At 43.9% G+C, this 24,770-nt stretch overlaps 1 protein-coding gene and 1 non-coding gene across 3 annotated transcripts in view; both read right to left on the reverse strand.

Moving 5' to 3' along the window:
• LOC144667593 (protein kinase C alpha type) overlaps positions 1-24,770 on the reverse strand; it is a 299,492-nt gene that overhangs the window by 10,969 nt on the left and 263,753 nt on the right. Inside the window, exons 14-17 of one of the 2 annotated variants that reach the window (XM_078529022.1) lie at positions 13,751-13,831; positions 12,292-12,399; positions 7,743-7,883; positions 2,841-2,870 (exon numbers count right to left, since the gene is read on the reverse strand). In XM_078529022.1, the coding sequence (XP_078385148.1) occupies positions 2,841-2,870; positions 7,743-7,883; positions 12,292-12,399; positions 13,751-13,831 (360 nt within the window). The remainder of the gene's footprint in view (positions 1-2,840; positions 2,871-7,742; positions 7,884-12,291; positions 12,400-13,750; positions 13,832-24,770) is intronic. The other variant, XM_078529023.1, reaches the window with a different exon arrangement.
• Positions 23,322-23,539, reverse strand: LOC144667665 (small nucleolar RNA U3). The gene has a single exon (XR_013573356.1). It is a non-coding gene; the product is annotated as a small nucleolar RNA U3 (small nucleolar RNA).

Consider the following 24,770-nt stretch of genomic DNA (forward strand, 5'->3'; position numbering starts at 1 on the left):
GCCCCGATCATGGGCGCACTGACTGCCCCGCTGAGCCCGCCCAACAAGGGTGAAATTCTGCCCTATGTTTCTAGGTGCAGATTATTACTGATATATAGTTCCACAGTGGTTTGCAATTGCCTACCACTTCACTCAAGTGGCATTCTCCAAGTCACAAACTAAGTTTGTGAAGGTTATCACAGATGAGTCATGTCCTGCCCTCATCAGATGTCCAGAAAGTTCATTTCATCATTAGAATCATAGAACGGGCTCCTTCTGTACTGTAACTATTCAGCCTGTCTTGTCTGTGCTGGGTCTCTGTAAGAGTAACTTAGCTAGCCCCATTCCCTTGCCTTTTCCTTATTGCCCTGCAAATTTTCTCTCCTCAGGGAATTATTCAATTCCCTTTTGAAAGCCACTATTGAATCTGCTTCCACCACAGTCTCAGGCATTCCAGATCCTAACCACTCACTGCATAAAAAGGTTTTTCCTCATGTTGCCTCTGTTTCTTTGACCAATCACCTTCAATCGGTGTCCACTGGTTCTCGGGCCTTCCACCAATGGGAACAGTTGTTCCCTATCTACTCTGTCCAGACCCCTCATGATTTTGAACGTCTCTGTCAAATCTCCTCCCAAACTTCGCTTCCTTAAAAAAAAACAGACCCAGCTTTTCCAACATAACTGAAATATGGATCATTGGATTTCAATCAGAAGTTAGCAGTTTTCTTTTCCATCTCTAGCTCAAAAACTTTGAAGCCTAATAAAACGTCCAAATGTTGCTCCAGCTAAGATTAGCTAACTCAGCACATACATGGGACCATCTGGTCTGTTATCACACAACACATTAATTTGTTGGCCATCAAGGAAGTGGAACCTGTTAACACAATCTCAGTTTTTCTCCAAGTTTCAGTTATGACATTTCCAACCTTGTACCTTGACATCTCAGAGGATGGCATTCTTGCTAATGCTGACTAACACAAGTAAAAATAAATGATAATAAACTTAACAGTTATGGTTTAGAAATTAAATATATATTGTTCACACTCAAAATAAACAAGCCAATTTGTGCAAACTTAAATCAATTCTCAGAATGGTTAAACTGCAAAAAAACACATGCTTCACTGGCTCATTGTACATCAGATCCAAATTAGTGTAATTAGTACAATAAAGCAAAGCAGCAGCATGAAAATGTAGTCAAATTCAAACATTTGCAGTTAGAACAGAGTTTAATGAATTCATCCGAATGTAATTTTCTCAGCTAAGTGATCATTTAGATTTAGAAATGTGCATTATGAAGAGTATTGTCAACTAACCTATTGAATTGAATTGACTATTGAAGCAGGCATGTTTCCAAATAATGTTATTTTTCACCTAGTTCACTCCCCTCCCTCCCTTATTCCATATGGGATTATATGACAAGGAGCCTTCTGCACCTCTCTTTATCTGGTTGTTGTTAGTTGCCCTAAGGGGCATCACAGGCCGATTGCTTTCAGTTGTCCCTCCCTTTCCTGTGGTAAACTGCAAACCTCCATTTTGTACATACTTGAGTACTGGCAACAAAATAGTTCAAATATACATTAGGTCTCTAACTGCAACACAATGCTTTGTTGTAATGTGAAGATAAATGCGATTGTTCATTTAACAGAGAACTCTCAGTACAAGATGCACATTCTTGGAAGGGTGCTACAACATCTGTAAACAGTTCCCTATTTTTAAAGTAGTAATGACTTTTAAGGAGTTTTTGAATGTTCATTTTCGTTCAGGTTCTGAGAGTCTGCTGGCTATGGGGTGACTTGTAGCATTTACACTATTAAGTGCAAAGGCTCCCTTACTGTGGTAGCAGAAAAACCTGGGTGAATGGTTCTTCTGTTGGGATAAGGGAACCAGATTTAGTATTAGATATGAGGGGAGCTAACATATGAATGCTAGTCTAATGGAATTAGAACTAAAGGAGGACCAGTCTAAATTTGTTCTGTAATTCTTGGGCTGCCTTCTTTGACCCCACCTCTCCATCTCATTTGGTGTCATTGGCAAATTTGACCCTCTTGCAATGAGTTTTTGAATCCAACTTATTTACGCAAATCAGTAATAGCAGTGGTACCGATACTGATCCATGGCACACCCAGTCAGTACTTCCTCCAATACTGACATGGTTCCTCCAACAAAAACCCATTATGTTCTATCTTCAACTAGTTCCTTATCCATTTCCAAGATCCTATGTGACTGTGACAAAGGTAAACTATCTCTCCTTGTTCCTCTCGACCTGTCTGCAGCTTTCGACATGGTTGAACTCACCGTCCTCTTCCAATGCCCCTCCACTGTTGTGTAGCTGCTGGGACTGCAGTCCCCTGGTTCCATTTTTAACTGTCTAATCTTATTGAGAGTAATGGCTACAATTGCAATGGCTTCTCTTCCTCTTCTTGCTCTCACACGGTTACCTCTGGTCTTTCCCAAGGATCTGTCTTTGTGACATTAGTGCAAGTCCAAATGCTTAGTTTCCTTTGTACTATAGAAAGTGGAAGACTGTCAACATTCCTTTTTAGTATAGATGGTGTGAGAAATTATTCAGTGATCATAGTAATATCCACACGATTCTTCGGTGGTATTTTAATACCTCTATTCACTTACAAGAGTATATTTTTAATACCTATGCTCCTGAGTGTTGGTGTTTTGTTGCAACTTGAACACACACACAAACATGTTATAGCACAAACATAGAACTCTTATTTTGCTGTACATTAAGAAAAGGAAAACAAAGCACAAACTCAATTGCTCTGTGATTAAAACAAGGTCACGTTGTTCTGAAAGGGTTAGTGGAACAAAGTCTTTAGGATGCTCTTTAATTGTGAAGTAAGACTTACATGAATGAAATCTGCGTTGTTTGTGGTGCTCTGTAAAATGAAAACTGACTTGAGATTTGGTACAAAGCCACTGTTGATATATTGTACTATATATCCATTCTTTGTTGTTGAAATGATCACTATTCATTAAATGCTAAAGTTACTAGTTCCACTCAAGTGTGCTTAAAATTAGAAAGCCTGTTGCCAAGTGTTTTATATCCCACTGGAATAAGAAGTCATTGCAGGAAATAGTACTGGGAAAAGCAAGTCAACCATCTGTCTCTATGTGGATTGTTAAATCTAAAATCCAGGCTGTTTAAAAAAATGTTGTTAAGTGAAGTTTGCTCTCTCTTCCTGTGTCAGCCATGGCTCAGTGGATAGCACTCAAGTCTGACTCAAAATATTGTGGGTTCAAGTCCCAGTCTAGACGCTGGAGCTCAAAAAAAAATCTAGGCTAATCTTCCAGTGCAGTTATGAGGGAGTGCTACACTGTCGGAGGTGCCCATTTAAATATTTTGCCCATTTGTTCTGTAATTCTTGAGCTGCCTTCTTTGACCCCACCTCTCCATCTCATTTGGTGTCATTGGCAAATTTGACCCTCTTGTAATGAGTTTTTGAATCCAACTTACTTACGCAAATCAGTAATAGCAGTGGCACTGATACTGATCTATGGCGCACCCAGTCAGTACTTCCTCCAATAACTGACATGGATTCCTCCAACAAAAACCCATTATGTTCTATCTTCAATTAGTTCCTTATCCATTTCCAAGATTCTATGTGACTGTGACAAAGGTAAACTATCTCTCCTTGTCCCTCTCAACCTGTCTGCAGCTTTCGACATGGTTGAACTCACCGTCCTCTTCCAATGCCCCTCCACTGTTGTGCAGCTGCTGGGACTGCAGTCTCCTGGTTCCATTTTTAACTGTCTAATTTTATTGAGAGTAATGGCTACAATTTCAATGGCTTCTCTTTCTCTTCTTGCTCTCGCACGGTTACCTCTGGTGTTCCCCAAGAGTCTGTCTTTGTTCCCTCCTATGATATCATCCTGAAACACATTGTTAGTTTTCACATGTACACCGATGACACCCAGCTCTATCTCAGCACCACCTCACTCAACTCCTCTACTGCTTATCCGACTGGATGAGCAGAAACTTCCTCCAATTAAACATTGAGAAGCCAAAGCCTTTGGGCCATGCTACAAATTCTCTTCCTTAGCTACGGACTCCATCCTTCTCCCTGGTATCTGTCTGAGGCTGAGCCTGAGTGTTTGCAACCTTGGTGTCATTTCATCCAGAGATGAGCTCCCAACTGCACATGTGCAACATCATTAAGACTATTTCCACCTCAGTAACATCGCCCGCCTTCACCCCGCCTCGGCTCATCTGCTGCTGAAACCCTCATCGATACCTTTGTAACCTCCAGACTTGACTATTCCAACGTACTCCTGACTGACCTCCCACATTCTACATGACATAAACTTGAGGTCATTCAAAACTCTGCTCACGTCCTTACTCTCACCAGGTCTTGTTCACCCATTATCCCTGTGCTCACTGACCTACATTGGCTCCTGGTCAAGCAATGCAAAAATTTGAAATTCTCTTTCTTGTTTGCAAATCCCACCATGGCCTCGCCCCTCCCTGTGTCTATAATCTCCTTCAGTCTCTTAACTCTCTGAGATATCTGCACATTTCCAATTCTGGTCTCTTGAACATCCTGATTTTAATGGCTCCACAATTGGTGGTCATGCCTTCAGCTGCCAAGGCCGGAAGCTCTGAAATTCCCTCCCTAATCTCTCCGCCTGTCTACTTTGCTTTCTTCCTTTAAGATGCTCCTAAAAACCCACACTTTGACCAAGCTTTTGGCCGTCTGCTCTAAGATAGCCTTATGTGGCTCAGTGTCAAATTTTGCTTTATATTGCTCCTATGAGGAGCATTGTGATGTTTTATTACGTTAGAGGCACTATATAAATATATAAGTTGTTGTTGTTTAACGTGAATCACCACAGCTTTGAGTTCAATTAATAGCCTTTTGTGCAGAATTTTGTTAAATGCCTGTTGGAAGCCTAGATACATGGGCCCAGATCATCCAAGCATCGGCAATGATCGTCGGATTCCCCCAACCCGACACGGTTACACAATTCTTCCAGCAGCTTCTAATCTCGGCCTTTGCAGAAATGTGCAACGTCACTTGGGGAACTCCATCAGAACTTGTAGAATTGGAGAAAGAGAGTACACGCCCTTTTTTTACGACACTAGCTGATGTGTGGTAAGTTTAAAGGGCCAGTCTGCATGTTAATGAATGGGTAAGCAGGAGAACAAGTGGGTGGGTGAACTTGTCGGGGATTTGTCAGGTCAAGTCAGGTAAAGGTGTTCGGGAGGGGTAGCTGGGTCAAGAGGATGGTTGGGGGGGGGGGGGGTAGTCAAATGATCAGGAGGTGTGATCGGGGGTAGCCAGGTGATTGGAGGGTGATCGGAAGGGGTAGTTGGGTCAGGGGGTACTTGTGGGGTGTGGTCACATCGGTCGGGAGGGTGGTGGGGGGAGGGGCTCGTCGGGTTGGGGGGATAGTTGGATGATTTAGGAGATAGTCGGGTTGGAGGGGGTAGTTGGGCGGGTCGGGGGCAGTCAGGTGGTGGGAGGTAATTGGGTTGTGTCCAGGGGTGATTGACGGTCGCATTAGACTAGCATTAATCTAGCTAACATTCCCTGGGTAACACAGCTGGAGACATTCGCAGATGGACCCAGGGAGCAGGAGAATTGCCCATCGGAAGTTTAAAATTCCTGAGCAATTCCCACATAGGTCCACACATCAGGTCTTCCACAGGGATCCCATCTTCAGTCGTGTGTCCAGTCTCCGATAATTCAGAGACCAGAAGATTTGCCCCATGGTATTGCGAGGTCTTCATATCCAGAGTGATGGTCAGTCAGTTATTCCACATTAAGAAGTGGAGGAGCAAAACTTCAGAATAATTTTAAAAAAATCTGGGGCAGAGCTCTTAGCTCGGTGTGTGGGCGCGCACCTGACCCAAACGGACGCGAAATTGTGCGAGATGACGTTAGGCGAACATCCTGACTTCATCCTGCGCTCACGTGATATTTCGGTCGGCGGGCATGCACAAAAGTTGGAAGTGAGCCTGCCGACAATTAAGAGGCCGATTAAGGTAATTAAAGATGCAACTGTCTCCGATTTATCGTGGTCCATCCAACCTTACTGTTGGCGGACGGTCAAATCGGCCAGACGGACTTTGCATTTTTCATGAACCCTCATCCAAGGGCGGGATGAGGTTTCTGTTGTTAAATGAAAGAAAAATAAAAATCTATGGACAGCATTTTTATCATGTATATATTCAGGTGACTGATTCGTGATGCTTGCACATTTTTTTCCTGATTTTAAGAACTTTATTCAATGCTTTTCAGATCTTTAGCTCCCTGAGGCAGCTGTCTGCCTTCAGGGGGCTTTCTGTCAGCGCTTGCCTGGGCCCGCGCCCACCCCGGCAGCACTCAGCGCTTGTCACGCTGGCTGGCCATTAACTGGCCCATCGCAGCTGGCGCTCCGTTCCCCGGGCAATTCAGGACCTGCTGACTGCACCCGCCTGCCGACCTACAGATTCTGCCCCAGATGTTAAAATGGGGGATGGTACGGTGGTTCTGGATGAATAAGTGAACTGAGCTGGGCCAAATAACCCTCCTGATGAGTAGTTGTTTTGTGGTCCTCGTGGCTGAATTGTTGGCCCCTGCAAAACTTCGTACTGGAATCTCAACTAAAGAGTGAATAGTTGGCATGCCTATGGCGAGGTACACTATTGCCGTCCTCTCAGACTTACACTGTTTGCTATTGAACTATATAGTACTATGGGGTGAAAAATTGCAGTGATATCAGCTGTAGTAAATACATAAAGTCAATCTCAGTTGCCTGTTTTGATTTTCATCTGTGGTTAAGAAGTCTAAATATAGTCTGCAAAGATTTTAAATATTGTTCCTTAACAGTTTAAGAACTATTCTTCTCTGTGTCACTTACCAGTCTCCAGTGAAAACAGCAACATGGTAGTTCCTAGGCTTCTACCAGTGCTCCTGTTGCCTTAACTGGGGCAGCTGAGGGTAAAGCAGGTTGACCTGCTCTTCAGTTTTCTCTTTCCCTGTGGGAAACTGCCTGGCCCCCTCACTTGACCACTTGCTCAAGTTATTTGCTGCCATGGCAGCCTGTCATGCTCTGATTGACTGGGTGCCTCGTTACAGTCCCCACCCTGCCCCGATCCTTTCTTTTTTTTTAAAGAAAGGAGACACTTAGCAGTATGGTAACTGCAGACAAGAAGTCGTGGTTGTAAAATAAAACCTCACAAGCCCTCCTGACAAGGAACGTTTAGCTCCTCTGGACATAATCCAGATGATCTCATTAAGCAAAACTGATAACACAAGCACAGAAATCAGCCTGATGTGACTGAAGAAAGCTTGACTCTCCTCATTTTTTCTATCAGGAGCTCGGCTTGCTTTTATTTCCTAAACATTGATATATATTCCCACGTATAACAAACAGTTTGCCACTGGCAAGAACATCATTTAGATGTGCTGGATGCACACATGATAATGAATAGTCTTTTCCATCCATCCTGCAGGCTATTTGTCTGCTAATAATCACTAATGTTACAGTTTCATGATTATTTATTTTCCTATAGACCCAAAAAGACTCCCTAAAGGAAACAACAAATTTTCATTCAAAATCTTAGAAAACGTAATTCTGGAAATGCATGTTTGATGCCTTATGCTTAAATGGTATCTGACCTATTTTTGTTAAACTCTGCCTGTCTTAGCCCAACTATTTACTGACTAGAAATGTTATATCAATCTGAACTCAGCTGCTTCTACATGTGCACACAGCCTAGTTTCTCTACACATGACATAATGGCGCCTGTATTTTGGCACACTCACCACTTTTGGCTTGAATGGAGGCTGTATCTCCCTTTGTTCCAGTTTCTCCCAATCAATTCTCCGGAAGAAAGCATGATCCCGGATATCTCTCTCTCCCTCAGATCCACAGCCAAGACGCTTTGCTGGATGTTTTGTCATTAGCTGCGAGAGAGAATAATTTTAAAAAAAAACTTTAGTGATAAAATAAATCAGGTCATGAAAGATAGCTTGCAAGGGATATACATAAACCCTTGTGCTTTGCAGAAGTGCTGAGTTGTCCTTCTTGTGAATTAAAAAGCTTATAGAACAGGCTAATTCCTGTTCCATGTATTCACTATATCATCAAATTCCCCCCTGAAATCACACAACCATCCGGGCATGGAAGTATATCACTGTTCCTTCATTGTTGCTGGTCAAATTCCTGGAACTCCCTACACAGAGTACCATCAGAGGTACTGCAACAGTTCAAGAAGGCGGCTCACCACCACCTTCTCCAAGGCAGTTAGGGATAGGCAATACATGTTGGTCTTGCCAGCAACCCCACCATCCTGTGAATAAATAAAAAAAAAAAATCAGTGGAAAGTGAGGTACACATGCAGTTCAAATGTACCTGTCTCAAACCCAACCTATGTGCATTAAAAAAAGCCACTTGCTTCATTTGAACAGCTGATGCTGTAGCATTTTGTCAAGAAACTGCACCATAAACTAGTGCAATGTGAGAATATCATTTGGGAGCAGCACTGAGCAAAGGGAAGGTGCACGTCCACTGAGAATACCAGCGTAGTTGGTGTATGTCTTTGGCACCAGATTTTGGCTGATTTTAGAGTTCCACTTCCATTTCTTAAAATGCATTTCAACAAGATGCCAACATCTGCACCAATATGAAATGCAGTTTCAAAAAATTCCAATTGTGATTATTCAACCCCTCCTACCTTCATTCTGTTCATTTGAAAACTATATTGTTTAAACAGTGAAGATCAATGAGAAGATCAGGGAAATTGGTTTGAAGCAACTGCCGAATTCAGTAAGTAAGTGTGGATATTATGCTTAATACATCAGCATAACGAGTATCAGCAGAGGAAGAGCCATTAGCTGTTAGTCATTTAGCTTTCAAATGTGCTTGTTGTTTCAGCTCCTTCACACCATCAGGTGAAGTAACACTTCACTTCTTGTCATTTCCTCTGATGGGTCTGAGCACTCCCTGTTTAAGCAAAAAATACCCAAGAAATCTGACAAAAAGCCAAAAATTAAAATAAAAAGTTTTATTTCGCAAGTTTTTTTTTACAAGGTGGACATGTCATTCTCATTTTGTTAACTTCAACCACCGCAATATTTGGCAAATATAAAATGACACTCTGGGGATAACAGCAATGAGAATACAAGTTTGTCTGAAATTACTTTGTCCGCCACCTTAATGGACAAGTTAACTTGTTTATGGAAATGGAACATAGGAAACAGGACCACGAGTAGGCCATTCGGCCCCTCAAACCTGCTCTGGCATTCAACTAGATCACAGCTGATCTTCCACCTCAATGCCTTCTTCATGCACTATCCCCATTTCCCTTGATATCTTTAATATCTAGAAATCTATCATCTCTGTCTGGATTAAATAGATTAACTCCTCCACTAAAACAGTGCACAAAGGAATTTAACATGATGTGTTTAAGCATATTTATATATTGGTACTGCTTGGTGTATATTCAAGGCCACTGTTTTCCAAAGGCAGTGCTTCTGGAAACAAGAATATCACAAGCTCTTCAACAGGACTATAATCGCATTTTTGAGTTTTGCATCTGCCTTTATCAGGTAGAGTGGAGCTGCAACCATACTTAATAATTTAAAATGGTGGCCACCCCCTCCCCCACCCCCCCCATCCCCACCATACCCCCACCCCCACCCCAGCCCCAGCCCAATCTCTGGTTCCCTCTCTGCTGATTTCTGCATAGTTCCTCTCCTTTTGCAATCCTCCCTCTGCACCAATCCAGATCCCAATCTCTTGCTCCCTTCCTTTTGATTCCCACTCACTCGAATCCACCCCCGCCCTCATCCACCAAGCCCCAATCTCTTTCTCCTCCCCAAATGCCAGGGACCATCCTCAAGGCTCCCTGGCCGCGAGGCCTTGAAGCAGGTTTTCCCGCCGGGCAGTGGGCCAGCCCGGCAATTTAGCCGACTGCCCATCAGGAAATGGAAGAAAGAAATGATGAGGTCCTGCTGTTAAATTCAGCAGGACCTCAGAGTCCCTGGCCATGCCACATTTTCTGCGTGCTTCCTTGCACCCGCCCCCCCCCTTCCTTCCTGTAAAGATAAGGGCTCTTATGTTGGATGCATAACATTTCCACCAGATCTAAAGAATAGGGGTGGAATAAAGCAAGATTGAGAACTCATTCTATCAAGCTATTGTTGTTCCTATTCGAGAAAGGAAGCCAATATATTGTCAGTGGTGCAGGCAAGTACTTCTCGTGACACTAAGTACTAAATTCATAGCAAGGCCTAACCACAAAAGCAATCACAAGATTATCTCTAAGGGGCGACAAATGAATCGACATGAGAAGAAAAAAACCTGGAGGTCAAACAACATAATGGAGGCTAATTTGATTTTAGGGATCTCAAGAAGGAACAACTTTGTGAATTGATATGAAGTTGGTGCTTTAGGGTTTGGTGAAAGAAATTATCTTCAAGCTGCCTGATCTAAGGAATTGGAATTCATACACACTAAGCTGATGGTTTGCTTAAAGATCTCCTGTGGGCTTTACCTATTAAGGGTCAGCAATCAAATGCTCAATAGAAATCTATAGTTCGAGGACCTTTAAACCATCTTTAAAGACTCCACAAAAGCAAAATACTGCAGCTGTTGGAAATTTGAAATAAAAACAGAAAATACTGGAAATACTCATTTAGTCTGGCAGCCTCTTTGGTGAGGGAAACAAAGTTAAGAGATTGGGCTTTGAACCTCAGTTGGGGTCAGGCAAGCGGGCATTAAAATTAGCTGGTGTGCAGATTCCCCAGACCTTATGGCCCCTGGGCCATTTTCCCAGAGGCAGGTTGGGGGTGGTGGGGGTGCTGATTAAGATCATTAATGGCCACTTACAGCCAGCTAAAGGAGGCTGACTGGGATCCTCCAGTCAGCTTCCGGGTTGCCTCAGGTGACAGGAAGACAGCCGTCTGGTGGCAAACCAGGGAGGGCCAGCTCTCCAAGCAGGCTTAGAGGCCCTCCCTGCCTAGCAGCTGCAGGCCACCCTTTGGAATCTAGCCCCCCTTCCCCCAACCGGACTCCCACAGTGGTGGCCAGGCTGCAAAGGGCCATTATTTTATTTAAACTAGTTTAAACTTAAAGTTGGAGAGAGGGCACCTTCATTATGAAGTACCCTCTCCCTCACCGACCTGCTATTGCCTCCTGCTGCTGCTTTCAAGCTGGACAGCCTTGGATTGATTCTCCAGCTTCGTGAACCCATCCACTGCCCTTAATTAGATTGTGAGCCCAGCCTCTGGCCATTAACTGGCCGCTCTGGGAAAATCACATCAAGCGACTGTTTCCAATGCTGTGGACAGAATTTAATGCCCCCCACCCCTCGTGTCAGGAAGGTATTTAATCAGGCGGGAGGGGTGGCAGGTGGGGACCTGGCTGCCTTCCTGCTTCCGCTCCGATTAAGGCTGTGGCAGGAAGGCCCAGCAAAGGGCCTCATCCAACCGCCGCTAGTATTAACCCAGTGGCAGGTGGGGGAACTCAACATGCGGGGAACATGACAGAGGGGGGGGGAGGGGCCAGGGGGGAGATCCTTCATTCAAAGACACTCAATGCCTGACCAAGGAACCTGGCATCAGGAAGGGGGACTTGCTGATAGCCACCCCCCCGGCCCTTGCTGCCGATGTCCCTTCCCTCCTCCCTCATGGCCCCCGCCCCATGATCCCTGCCATCACTCACCTGTGGCGTGGGGTGATCCTAGGCCTCAGGTGGATGTTGTACTGGCAGCAGCCACCACTTCCCTGATTGGCCAGCAGCTCCCGATGGGTGGAACTTACGCCTCGCAGTCCTTGATCCTGGGGAAGGCTTGCCATTGCCCAGTTAAGGGACTGGGTGGCATTTAACTCAGCTGGCCTTCCCTAAAAGAGGTGGCGCGGGGCTCCCGCCAACTCTCCAGCTGGTGGGCAAGAAGCCCGTCACCTTCATTAAATACCAGCCAGTGAACCCCGTTTGAGTCTGACAGCTGGGTTTAGAAGTCTCGCAGGTTTAATCCTGACCTATGTTTCAGGTCAATGACCTTCCACCAAAATTCCTGAGCTAGAATCCAGCTACTTAAAATGAGCTGAGTCAAAAAACTTTAAATGAAAGACTGATAACTCTAGCAAAGTCTTAGGACTCAAGATCAATATTTCAACAAGTTGGGTAACATGTTAATTGTCCCAATTACTGTAAAATACTTGTCTTTACCAAGAATCAGCATGAAAGCTCTTAACCATTTTGGTCTGTCACATTACCCAATGCTGTAATAATTAGCCTTACAATAGAAAAATGTGGTGCTACCATATAGCTCTCAGTAAATGTTGTGATGATAGCAGAGTGATGTCTTACCCCCTTGCAGATCAAGACAGCCTCCTTTGTCAGTGATTTAGGATATGAGACGTTGTGCTCCATTATAGATTGGAAAAGTTCGTCCTCATCTTCTCCATCAAACGGAGGCTGTCAGGATACAAAAAGCAAAGCACCAAAAGCTTTAGTTAAAGCTCCATCAAAACTGTCAACAGATCTGAAACAAGATAATGAAGGTTATTCAACACTTTAAATTTAAGCCGCATTTATACAACATTGATAAATTCACATACATATACTTTACGTGGAGATTTCAACCGTATATTTGACAATATCTGTTCTTGCTTTCTTCATAAGGCTGCATGGCTCACTCGATTTGGTCCTCTAAATCCAGTGGCAAGAAAGGTGGCCCAACAGCAGCGTCCTCTCCCAAGCCAACATGCCCAGCATCGAGGTGCTAATCACTCAAAGCAGCTTCGTTGGGTGGGATATGTCGTTCGTATCCCTGACACCGCACTCCTGAAGCAACTGTTCTACTCGGAACTCAGTCGCAGCAGAGACTCCCACAAGGACAGCGGAAACACTTCAGAGATGTCCTCAAAATATCACTGAAAAGATCAAACATCCCTGTCGACTCATGAGAGACCCTGGCTTGTGATCAACCAAAGTGGAGAAGGTTTATTCTGGAAGGCGCCAAGCACATCGAGAAACTTCATCTGGAACAGGCAGAGGCAAACACGCACAAACCTCCAAAAACCTCATCTGCCCGACCCTTCAGGCACCACCTGCTCCACATGTGGCAGTGCCTGCAGATCACATATTGGACTTATCAGCCATCTCAGGAACCAATGAACCAGAGTGAAAGCAAGCCACCCTCGATCCCGAGGACTGTCTAAAAGAGAGAGTGGTATCTAGTCTGTGTACTTGCTTATTCTCTAGGTGTAATTTTGTTTTTATTTTGATGTTTCTTACCTTTCCTACATTGCACTCAAGACTTTAGACTAACAACGGTAAACGTTGAATTTTCTCTCTCCCAACAATGCATAAATTGTCACTGGCTGAGGAAATGTGTGGATGACTTGCTCTTCAGCCAACCACAAGCATGTGCAAGAAGTAACTTACATGAAATATTGACCACATTTCAGGAAGAATTAGTTTACTGTGAAGCACTTTGAGACATCCCGAGATTGTGAAAGATGCTGAAAGAAATGCAAGTTCACTCTTTCTTCTCAAACTGACTTTTGCATCCATTTCCCACCCTTTCCCCTGCTCAAAACTCTTGTTCTATCTTTAAAAATGTGATTCTTCACACCTTCCCATCTAATCAGTTTTGCAGGAGCTGATATTCCAATAAATAATGGAAATTTTTGAAGAGTGAAGACAATAGAAGAAAAATCAACTTTCTTTTTCAGGTCACACAAATCTGAAATTCTTCAGTTTAGTTGCTACAAAGTATGAACATCTTGCCATCCAAAGTCTGCTTTCTCAATAAGTTTCTTACCTGTCCAGCCAACATTTCATAAAGTAATACTCCATAAGCCCACCAATCCACAGACTTTCCATATGGCTGATAAGCAATAATCTGAAAGATAAAGAAAAAAAGCCAAAGTGTGAGGAAAAGAAACAGTAACAAAAATAATGCAATTACATCTTGAATGCTTCGACTTTACTGAGAACATTTGGCTGCCTTGCCACCCCAACCCCCTTTAAAAACACCTTTTCCGCCGTCACTGTTAACAGTTAGGTAGCTGGACACAAGGATATCCTTCCTGAACTTCACTTGTCCTGGTAAAGCTATTATCTCAGCTTTGAGGGCACTGGGTGCTTCCACGGAGGAAGGGAAGGTCCATCATTCTGAATTTATTCTTATGAGGGACATGGGTGATCAGTCAGTTTACAGCTTGCTCCCCAGCAAGTCCACAGACCAAAACTGCTCAACTTTGACTCGAGGTCCTTAATGAACAGGTCTTGCAGCTAGCACAGAACATTCACTCATCCAAACTTCACGGTACCATTACTATTTTTTTTTATAATACCATAGGCATTATGGAATAAACACAAAACTAAACTTACATTCATACAATTGCAGGTGTTGATGCCATAAACTTAAAGCTTCTTCCTATCAATCATCACTTTCTTCACAGCTAATCAGAACATGTCTATTGTGTTCAGAGAAACTGCTCCACAAGGAATTAAAAACAAGACCTGAAATGATCTATTTTATAAATATTTGGCAGTAGGTTTAAAGCTATAATCAAACATTAAAGGTTATGTAAACACGAGTGGGCCACTCAGCCCCTTCAGCCTGTTCCACCGTTCAATTTGACCATGGCTAGCCTATACATCAACTCCATTTACCCGCTTTGTTCCAGATCCCTTGACCTCCTTACTTTCTCCTTTGTTCTCACTGTATATGGCCACAGGGATTGCTTACTGAATCAGTGTCCTTTAATTCACTGCCAGACAGCTATTAAATGAGTGAAGACGTAAAGTATAAAACACAGAATACACATCAGACATTCCCTCATTCTTCACAAAGATAACCCCAGGGGTATTAAAGAAGACACTTTATTTGTGACTGTCAAAAGAACATGTACGTTGTCAAAAACTATTAGAAATGAAGACTTCCTTACTCATACACTCCAACTCCTTTACAATGAGAGTTAACATACCACCCGCTTTCCTAATTGTTTGCTGCACATGGATATTAATTACCCTCCTGTAGTTTATGTACCAGAACACCCAGCTGAATACCAACATTTACTAATCCTCTCTCCTTTTAAAGATATTCTGTTTATATGTTCTTTCTACCAAGGTGGATAATTTCACACTTGCCCACATTGTACTCCATCTGCCACCTTCTTATCCACTCATTTAACTGGTCTATATTCCTATTTCGCCTCTTTGTGACCTCCTCACTGCTTACTTTCTATCCTCAGCAAAACTGGATACATCACACTTGGTTCCCTCATCTAAATTGCAAAGAAATCTTATCAGTAGAACAGAAGAGTGCCCAAAATTCAACTCACCCTCCGATAATACATATTTAATGCTCAGATATTTTGCTAACCTGCTTTGATGCTGTGAGCATGGATCACTTCGGCAATTCAGTGGTAGATATTTGAATGAACCGACAAGAAGTCACCAATGTGAATTATTTTCTAATCTATCTCAGCGTAATGCATTCTCAATTATATAATCCCAACACTCTGCAGACAAAATCGCTGTTTCCACAAACATTCAGATTTTCCTCTTCAGCCAACGCTTAGTCCTTAAAGAGCAGAGCAAGTCCTATGGAGGAGCGGGGCCTGGCGGGGAGGAGGGGCGGGACCTGGCGGGGAGGAGCGGCGGGACCTGGCGGGGAGGAGGGGCGGGGCCTGGCGGGGAGGAGCGGGGCCTGGTGGGGAGGAGGAGCGGGGCCTGGTGGGGAGGAGGAGCAGTGGGGCCTGATGGGGAGGAGGAGCAGTGGGGCCTGGCGGGGAGGAGCAGGGGGGGCCTGGCGGGGAGGAGGAGCGGGGCCTGGCGGGGAGGAGGAGCGGGGCCTGGCGGGGAGGAGGAGCGAGGCCTGGCTGGGGGGAGGAGCGGAGCCTGGCGGGGAGGAGGAGCGGGGCCTGGCGGGGTGGAGCAGGGGGGGCCTGGCGGGGAGGAGCAGGGGGGGCCTGGCGGGGAGGAGGAGCGGGGCCTGGCGGGGAGGAGGAGCGGGGCCTGGCGGGGTGGAGCAGGGGGGGCCTGGCGGAGAGGAGCAGGGGGGGCCTGGCGGGGAGGAGGAGCAGGGGGGGCCTGGCGGGGAGGAGCAGGGGGGGCCTGGCGGGGAGGAGGAGCAGGCGGGGCCTGGCGGGGAGGAGGAGCAGGCGGGGCCTGGCGGGGAGGAGGAGCGGGGCCTGGCGGGGAGGAGGAGCGGGGCCTGGCGGGGAGGAGGGGAGGAGGAGCGGGGCCTGGCGGGGAGGAGGAGCGGGGCCTGGCGGGGAGGAGGAGCGGGGCCTGACGGGGATCACCTTGATGCAACTCTTGCCAGCCGAGAACCAGAAAAGGCCACAAATGTCCCATCAACCAAGATAATCTACCAAAATATATGCCATAAATCAATTCTTTGGTTTGGTCAGCATCTGCCTGCTTTAGAAGGTAAAGGATGTTGAAAGTCACCATTGTCTTTGGCCTGGAAAAGGTCTTTGGGACCTCTGCCTTAACAGCTGTGGAATGCTCTGCCTTAGAGTCACTTTGGGGTGGGCAATATGGAGGTGCCCTTGCAAGCCTGGAGTTCACACCAAGATCATTAATGACCCAGTTCCTGTGATTTGGGATGGAATCCGTTTCTTTGAGGATCAATGGACTTTAGGGGCTGCTCTGCTGCATCCCTGATGACAGAACGGAGTGATTGAGATTTTGCCCGTGATGTCTATAGCTGTGCTGGTCTCCACTGCCTAATATCTAGAGACAACAGTTTAGGTCCAACTCCCCACAGTTGCTGAAACAGACAGCCTTCAAACAACATTGGGAGACAGTGGCCTAGTGGTGATGTCACTGGACCAGTAATCCAGAGGCCCGGGCTAATACTCTGGGGACGTGGGTTCAAATCCCACCAAGGCAGCTGGTGGAATTTATTCAACTAATAAATCTGGGTTATAAAGCCAGTCTCTGTAATGGTGACCATGAAACCATTTCTGGTTGTTGTAAGGACCCATCTTTACCCATCTGGTTCACAAATGCCCTTAGGGAAGGAAATCTGCTATCCTTATCTGTCTGGCCTACTTGTGACTCCAGACCCACAGCAATGTAGCTGACTCTTAACTGCCCTCTGAAATGTTCAGTTCAAGGGCAATTAGGGATGGGTAACGAATGCTGGCTTTCCCAGTGACGCCCACATCCCGTGAAAGAATAAAGAGAAATTGCAGTTTAGTAATGTCACATCTTCATGTGGTGCTGTTGATTTTCTGGCTGCTTGCTTATATTGAGAAAACTGCATCTGTTGGCACTCCTCCAGTGTCAAAGTGCCTTGAGATTTGTCAAATGCGTGCGCTATTGCATTGCAGAATTCTATATTCAGGCATTAGGTGCCAGAATGTTTGCTCGCAGATTAGTCATTCTCTGCCACCTTCCTATTAATAGAGACTCTGTTGCTGGTGCAAGATGTACAAACACTTGCCAACTGTCTTTTCCTTTCTTTAGCTGGAATCTGTTTAATGGAAAAAAGTTTTATATAAACAGATCAAACTTTGGGACAGTGTTGCTGATTCATGAATCTTCTGCAGATAAAATCTTCTGAGTTTAATCATAGTCAGTTCAGCTTCGAGGATGCTTACAATGGTGAAATGAAGGCCCAAAACATTTATTATCACACCTGGGAGTCACCAGTTGACAACAGAGGAAAATGGCGACACCTCCTGGGGGCTGGCATGCCCCACGATCAGGACCAGTGCCTACAGTGGCTTGGCAACAGGTGCCAATGATGAAAACAACGCTCAACAATACTTGGCAGCTTGTGTGGCTTGTGTGGCTCTTGTGGCAGAGCCTGCCTCTCAGGTATTGGCCTCTTCAACCATCAGCAAAGGTGCACCATGTGAAGACAGCCCGTCTGAAATGGATTGTTTGCTGCATGTCCACCATCTCTCGTAGATGGTAAGATGCCACTGAACTATAGTCAGACTGGACTCCAATTTCTTCAATCACACAGATCAAAGTGTAAACACTCTTAATCGTTGTTGCTTGATGCCGTGCGATTTGCACTGTAGAAAGTTATTCAAAATCTCTAGCCCACCTTTGCAAGTTTCTAATAGATTTGCAGAAATCGCAAGTCACAATAATCATTTATGGCCGGGGGTGGAGGAGGCGGGGAGCAGGGAGGGAAAGGCAGACAAACCTGTTGCAAAAGTGCAGTGGAAACCATTCTAAATTCATTTTATGCACTCCTTCAATTTACACCCAAGGGTCAAGAAACATTTAAACATGGGAACACGAGTAGGCAATTCAACTCCACAAGTTTGTTCTGCCATTCAAATAGATCATGGCTGATCTGTTCATCAATTCCATTGTCTGCCTTTGGCCCGAATCCTTTGACACCCTTGACCCAATAGAAAACTGTCAATCCCAGTCTTGAAAAAATTAATTTACCCAACATCCACAACCTTTTAGGGAGCAAGTTCCAGAGTTCCACTGATCTTTGCATGAAAAATGTTTCCTGGTTTGACTCATAAATGTGTTAGGAAATAGAGATAGTTTAATTAAGTTATATTTGTATTTGGGTGTGTTAAGAGTAAGGTATATCTTTACGTTTAATTTGTATTTCTGTACTAAGAAAAGGGGAAGTTGAGTTTTAGTTTCACTTTAAAAGATGCCTGTATTTTAATGAAGATATTATGACTCCTTAAAGGAAGGTAAAACAAACAAGGTAGAAAAAAACTGTGCTGTTGCCTAGCAACAGGAGGCCCTGCAGAGACAGAAAAGTAGTTTCAGTTCAGTTTGAGGGCAGTTGGTCAGTGTGTGCTCCAAGGTTGAAACGTGTTGCCAGCAAAAGCAACATTGCAGAGGGACAGATAACGGGTCCCAAACTAAAGTTGAAGCCATCTGTCAGGAGAAGCTGGGCACAGGGGAAGGAACTACAGGAGCAGGTTCCAGAAACTAAAGAAAAAGTCCTCAAATCCAGGGGAGTGGAACAGGAAAGGTCCCAAAAGCACAGCCTAGTCAAAGGACTTGGACAGGGATCTGGAAAAGGTTCTGTTCTGGAGGAGTGAAAGTAAGGAGTAGAGAGGAAGGCTCCAAGCTTCAAGAAAAGAAAGCTGCAGGACACAGATTTAAAGCAATATAGGCTTGGGAGAAGCTAGAAGATCCAAAGGGGGCAGCCGAAGGTCTGTAACTCTTTAGTATGGACATGTGAGGCAGTGGTGTTCTGTTGGCATGTCTGAGTCTGGGAGAGAGTGCATGGAAGAAAGCTAGAATGCACGTGGCAACCCAGGGGAGAGGAACATCGGAAGGAGAGATTGAAACCCTGGAGGAAGACCCTTGTGGAAGGCGTCTGAGAGAAAGCATTGTTTGGGAGAAGATCCCAGAGCAAGTTCTTTGAAAGTGGAGATTGGAAACCCCATGTGAAAGGTGGAGTTCAGTGAGGCTAGTTGGCTCACATTGTGACAAGCATCAGGGAGGAGCTGATGGGAAATATATAGCATCTGGTTGGGGTGGCATCTGTCACTTGGTCTCAGAGTGTGGTGTGCCTGACCCCAGATTGCCAATTGGTTTACACGGACTGTGTACTTATTGTGAACTTTAGAGTATAAGATAGCTTTTGTAACTTGTGTTATCCTTACAAACCTGTATATATCTGTGAAGGTATAGTTGTGGGTGAAGAAGTATTGTAATACAGTTAATCTTTTCTTGTTTAATAAATGTTTTATTCTTTTGTTAAAAGTTCATCAGCTGACTCCTGTGACTCTGTTCAGTAGCCACTCTCCACATATCTAAACTAAAAATAAAAGTTAGGATCTATCAAGCCGCGTTCCACCCTGAGATCTGGCTTACCCAGTAGTAACATCAGCTGGGATCAGAACAAATGCCAGAGTTCTAATGTTAAGAATGTTCTGGACTTGCCTCACCAGAAAAGTCTATCTACCCTAATGAATCCTTTACTTATTTTAAATGTCTTTATTAGATCATCCCTCAATCTTCTAAACTTAGGGAATACAAACCTAATTTATGCAACCAGGCCTCATAATTTAACCCTATAAGACCATGTATCATTTTAGACATTGTACTCCTTCCAAGGCCATTATTGTAGTTCCTGAGCTTTGGTGTCTAAAACTGAATGCTGTACTATACATGGGGTCCGACTAAGGCTCTATAGAACCAAAGTATCACTTCCTGATTTTTGAATTCCAGACCCATTAAGATAAAGGCTACTTTCTATTAACCTCTTTTGTTACTTTCAGTATCTATACACTAGCTGCTAGTGACTTCTGTACATGGATATGACCACATCTCTTGGTTTCCTACCATTATGAAAATAATGGAGTTCTTAAGCTGCACTTCAATTCAATTAAGAGCTATGATGAGCAATAAAGGGCCATTGCATGAACCTCAATTAAAAATTAACTGATAAAATTGGCTTTTACAAAACTATTAACTTAGTGCTTCCCAGCATTGGTGTTTCCTGTGTCTTCATAACAATCACAAATGCTTTCTCCTTGGATTCTTTCTTTCAAGTCTTGTAAAACATGGGAACACCGCCAGTTGGAAGTTCCCCTCCTAGTCACTCACCATGCTGACTTGGAAAATATGTCACCATTCCTTCACTGTTGCTGGTTCAAAATCCAGGAACTCCCTCCCTAACAGCACTGTGGGTGTACCTACACCACAAGGACTGCAGCAAATCAAAAAGGCAGCTCACCACCATCTTCTCAAGGGCAATTAGGGATGGACAATAAATGCTGGCTTAGCCAGCGAAGCCCACAACTCTTGAATGAATAAAAAAACTGCAGCAAAGCCACAGAAATAACAGTGGAAGTGAAGAGTAAGGGAATCAGCCAGTCACTGTGCAATGAAACAATACAGAACTGGCGTAACCAGAATAATAACCATGCCAATAAAGCAAGGTTGCTTAGATATCACTGCAATTTGGGATTTCCAAGGATGTAACCAAAATTTTATATCACACGTCAGCTGAATGAAGTCCAATTAATTCGTCATGGAATATGTGAACAGCGGTGACCTAATGTACCACATTCAGCAAGTCAGGAAGTTCAAGGAACCCCAGGCAGTGTAAATATTGATCCTTGTGACTTCCATGAAGTCCAATTAATTAAAACTGAAGGATTCAAGTGTATTCCACTCGAGTAACCTCACATGATCTGTAAAGCGCTGCTCAATAATTATTTGTTCAGCTACCTTCATACAGATACCTGTAAACACCTATTTAAACTGCTGACTTGCAGAAGGCAGACAGCATGTTTAGAAAGCACCTTAATCTAATGGTGTGGTGTTTAGATCAGATATGTGGAGTTGATCACGTTAATTTGATCGGGTAATCTTTGTCACTTGTCTAAAAGTTACCACTCAACTGGCTTTAGTATCCCCACCCTACCAACAAGGGAAGGGAAAAACACCCAGGGCACCCCTTCCTAGTTACTATCTAATGATTTCAGCTCGGATGTTAGATAAGGACAGGATTGTGCTGGGCTGTGACACCTCCACAGTTGAATGGCCTGCCAACACTCAGAGAAGGTGTATACATGAAAACCAGACACATACAAAGATGGCCTGCTGATACTGTGGATGCTTAATCTACAATGGGACTTTTAGAGGAATGAAAAAATCATTGTAAAAGTAACTTTTTTTTCTATTTCTGCTTCTGTTTTTTGAACTTTTTAGTTCAAACTATGAATTACTGGAGAATGTGTACCGTGAAGGAGCTGAACATGCACGTTTGGCATGATAAGGTGGACAAAGCACACATCACCAGCTATAGTGATTTTAATACCGCTCCACCATATCATTAAGAATCTCCTTGCAGCTCCAATCCAATTGATCAATATTCATTTTTTAAGCAAAGAGTTTATACTTAAAAACACTAGCTAGGTTGATGACGTGAAAGTTGGCAAATAACATTAAAAAAGACATCACCTTTGAAAAGGAAAGATACAGCTCATTTTAAAGGAATACTAGGAACATAGGAATGTACAAGGCTGGAGAACACCATTCCAGTCTATTTGATCAATGTCTAGAAACCATAACATCCCAAAATTCTTTTTACATCTATCAATTTATTTCCATGTTCTCATCCAACTTCCTCTTGAATTTGCTGATACAATCAGCTTCCCTTGTCAGTCTATTCCATCTATTCACCCACTCTGTGTGTACTTAAATCTAAACTATCTTGTTGTCCTACCCCCTCTAATTTTGGAAATCCATGGGAAACTTCTTTTTAATTTATTCTTTCATGGGATGTGGGCATCACTGTTGAGTCCAGCATTTGTTGCCCATCCCTAAATGCCCTTGAATTGAGTGGCTTGCTAGGCCATCAGAGGGAATTTAAGAGTCGACCACATTGCTGCGGGTCTGGAGTCACATGTAGGCCAGTAAGGATAACGGGCAGCCTGTGTGAAAGGCACGCTCAGAGCCTCAGCGCTATGGGGTGAGGGCACCAGGAGCGCGAGCGCTGAAGTGTGTGCATGCGCGCGGGTGCGCTCAGTGAAAGCTCCCTGATGGCACAGAACTGCTTCAGGGAGCTGAAGGTTTTTAACATTACAAATGAAAAGTTGAAAAATAAGGAAAACATGTCCCCTCATGTGACTCTGTCACATGACCAGGGACATGATAAAAAATTAGTTTTAAAAGTTTTTTTTTTCAATCACTGGTCGAAACCTCATCCTGCCCATGGATGAGGTTTCGCAAAAAATGCAAAGGCCGCTTGGCCTATTCACCCACTCGCCAACCGAACAGTTGAACAGGCAGTGAAAAATTTGATTTAATTAATTAATTAAGGGCCTTACTAAGCCTCTTAATTGTTGGCAGGCACGCTGCCACCTCTCGCGCGCATGTCCGCCGAGCGAAATATCACGAGAGTGCGTGATGATGTCGGGACATTCGCCCGATGTCATTGCGCACTATTTTACTGTCCGCCCGACCAGGTAACTTGTATGAATCCTGCACCTGCTTCAGCCTTTTACACGAGGCAGAATCTTTACCTCCTCGGGCGGGCACACGCCCGGGCCGGGCAGTAAAATAGTGTGTGATGACATCGGGCGAATGTCCCGACATCATCGCACACTCTTGCGATACTCTCGAAACGTTAACTCAGTTCCTCTCCACAGATGCTGTCAGACCTGCTGAGTTTTTCCAGCTATTTTTGTTTTTGTTGCAGGATTCAATGATCAATTAGACAAGCAGATGGTTAAATGACTCAGGTCTATTCACCCATGGCAGTTGGAAAAGTGCAGAATGAACTAACCAGTAACAAGGATTACTTTCCAGTATGTCGCTTCTCATTGCCAATTCCTCCCTCTCTCTAACTGAATTTTCCCTTCTCAAGTGATACCATCCCATGAATGAATAAAAGAAGCTATTTCCCTGCCTTTTATTTTTATTTCCCCACTCAGACTGTGTTCTCTTCCTCCAGCTCTCTATAAGAGAGAGAGAGAGAGAGCAGGAACACTCATCAACGACAGATGCTAAAAGTAACATTCAATGTCCACTTCCTGCTCAGAAGAGAACACTATAAATCCTCCTCACGGTTTGTGAGACCAAACACTCTAGAAACACATTTCTCAAGGGAAAAACTATAGAAATGATCCCTAAGACCTCACAAGTTGGGGTTCATTTCTGATTAAAGGCAATTAAGGTAAATGATTTCTTAAAGCTATACCAACTTTCTGACTTTCAATACAACTTCTTAAAGTAGTAAATCCTATTGCGGGATTTACATATAGCTTCACATATTGTCTGTCTCTCACTCTGTTGCACAAGATAATTGCATGTTCTTGAATTGAAGCTGAAGTTAGTTCTATTGTTTTTATTCATGCATCGGTAGCAGTTCTGTATAGAGTGAGCTATATAGTTTTAAAGTTTTTCCATGTAGACTTTCAAACTGTCACAGCCACAGAAAATGTAAAAGAACTCCTGCCAGGAAGATGATGTACTGCTTTGATGAGCTTTGCTTTCACTCTTTGCCTAGCTCAACACTTCAGTCATAGAACCAGTGCATTGGAACCAAACACTCCCACATCATTCCATTTGTTCAAATGTTATAACACCATGAAACTACTGGCAGGAAACTACACTCGCCAAAGTGATAACTATGCCTGGGGGAAAAAAGGACGTTTTTACCTTCTACTTGAAGAATTTGAGGTTGCAAGGATAGTATCTTGTGCCTTTCCTAAATCATTCTAATAATCGCTTTATGTTTTTGTGTAAAACAGCATCACAGCTTCCCCACCCAAAAATATCCATGGAAATAGCCGGACAGTTTAAAAAGAAGACAAAATAAAGCAGAAAGACTTCTCCAAACTAGTGCAATCAAATGCAGTGTTGCAGTGGAACAATGCAGACAGTATAAAGAATTGTTTCACAACGGGGCAACTGGGTAAACAGACAAAGCTTGCAGCAGCGGAGACAATGGCATCGGGTGTAAAGAAACGTGAGTCTGCTTTGGGGGGAGATGTCAAGCAAACTGCAGCTAAAAGGACAGTGAGGGATGACAGCCTGAGTCAGCAACAAGTCCACTTTAAAACATTTTACATTTATTTAGTTTCAAATTGCTGTGCCCAATCACAAAAATAGTCAGTCTGTATGTGTAGTTGTGTGGATTTTGTGTAAAAGGAGAATGGTGAATTGTTTTCCCCTTCTTAAGCAGTATGAAATTCTTTATAAACTGGTGCAAAATTGCAAGCTTCACCTCTCATCAAATATTACAATGTAGCTGAAATGACAGCAGCCAATCTCCATACTGTAGATGTTCCAAGCTAACCTAATGCAGAGTGACATTTCTAATTTATGCTTTTAGCAATCTGAGTGTAATGCAGTACTGAACTGGCAACAAG

This window comes from Cetorhinus maximus, chromosome 24 (genome assembly GCF_964194155.1).
Source record: "Cetorhinus maximus chromosome 24, sCetMax3.hap1.1, whole genome shotgun sequence".
NCBI classification, from domain to species: domain Eukaryota; kingdom Metazoa; phylum Chordata; class Chondrichthyes; order Lamniformes; family Cetorhinidae; genus Cetorhinus; species Cetorhinus maximus.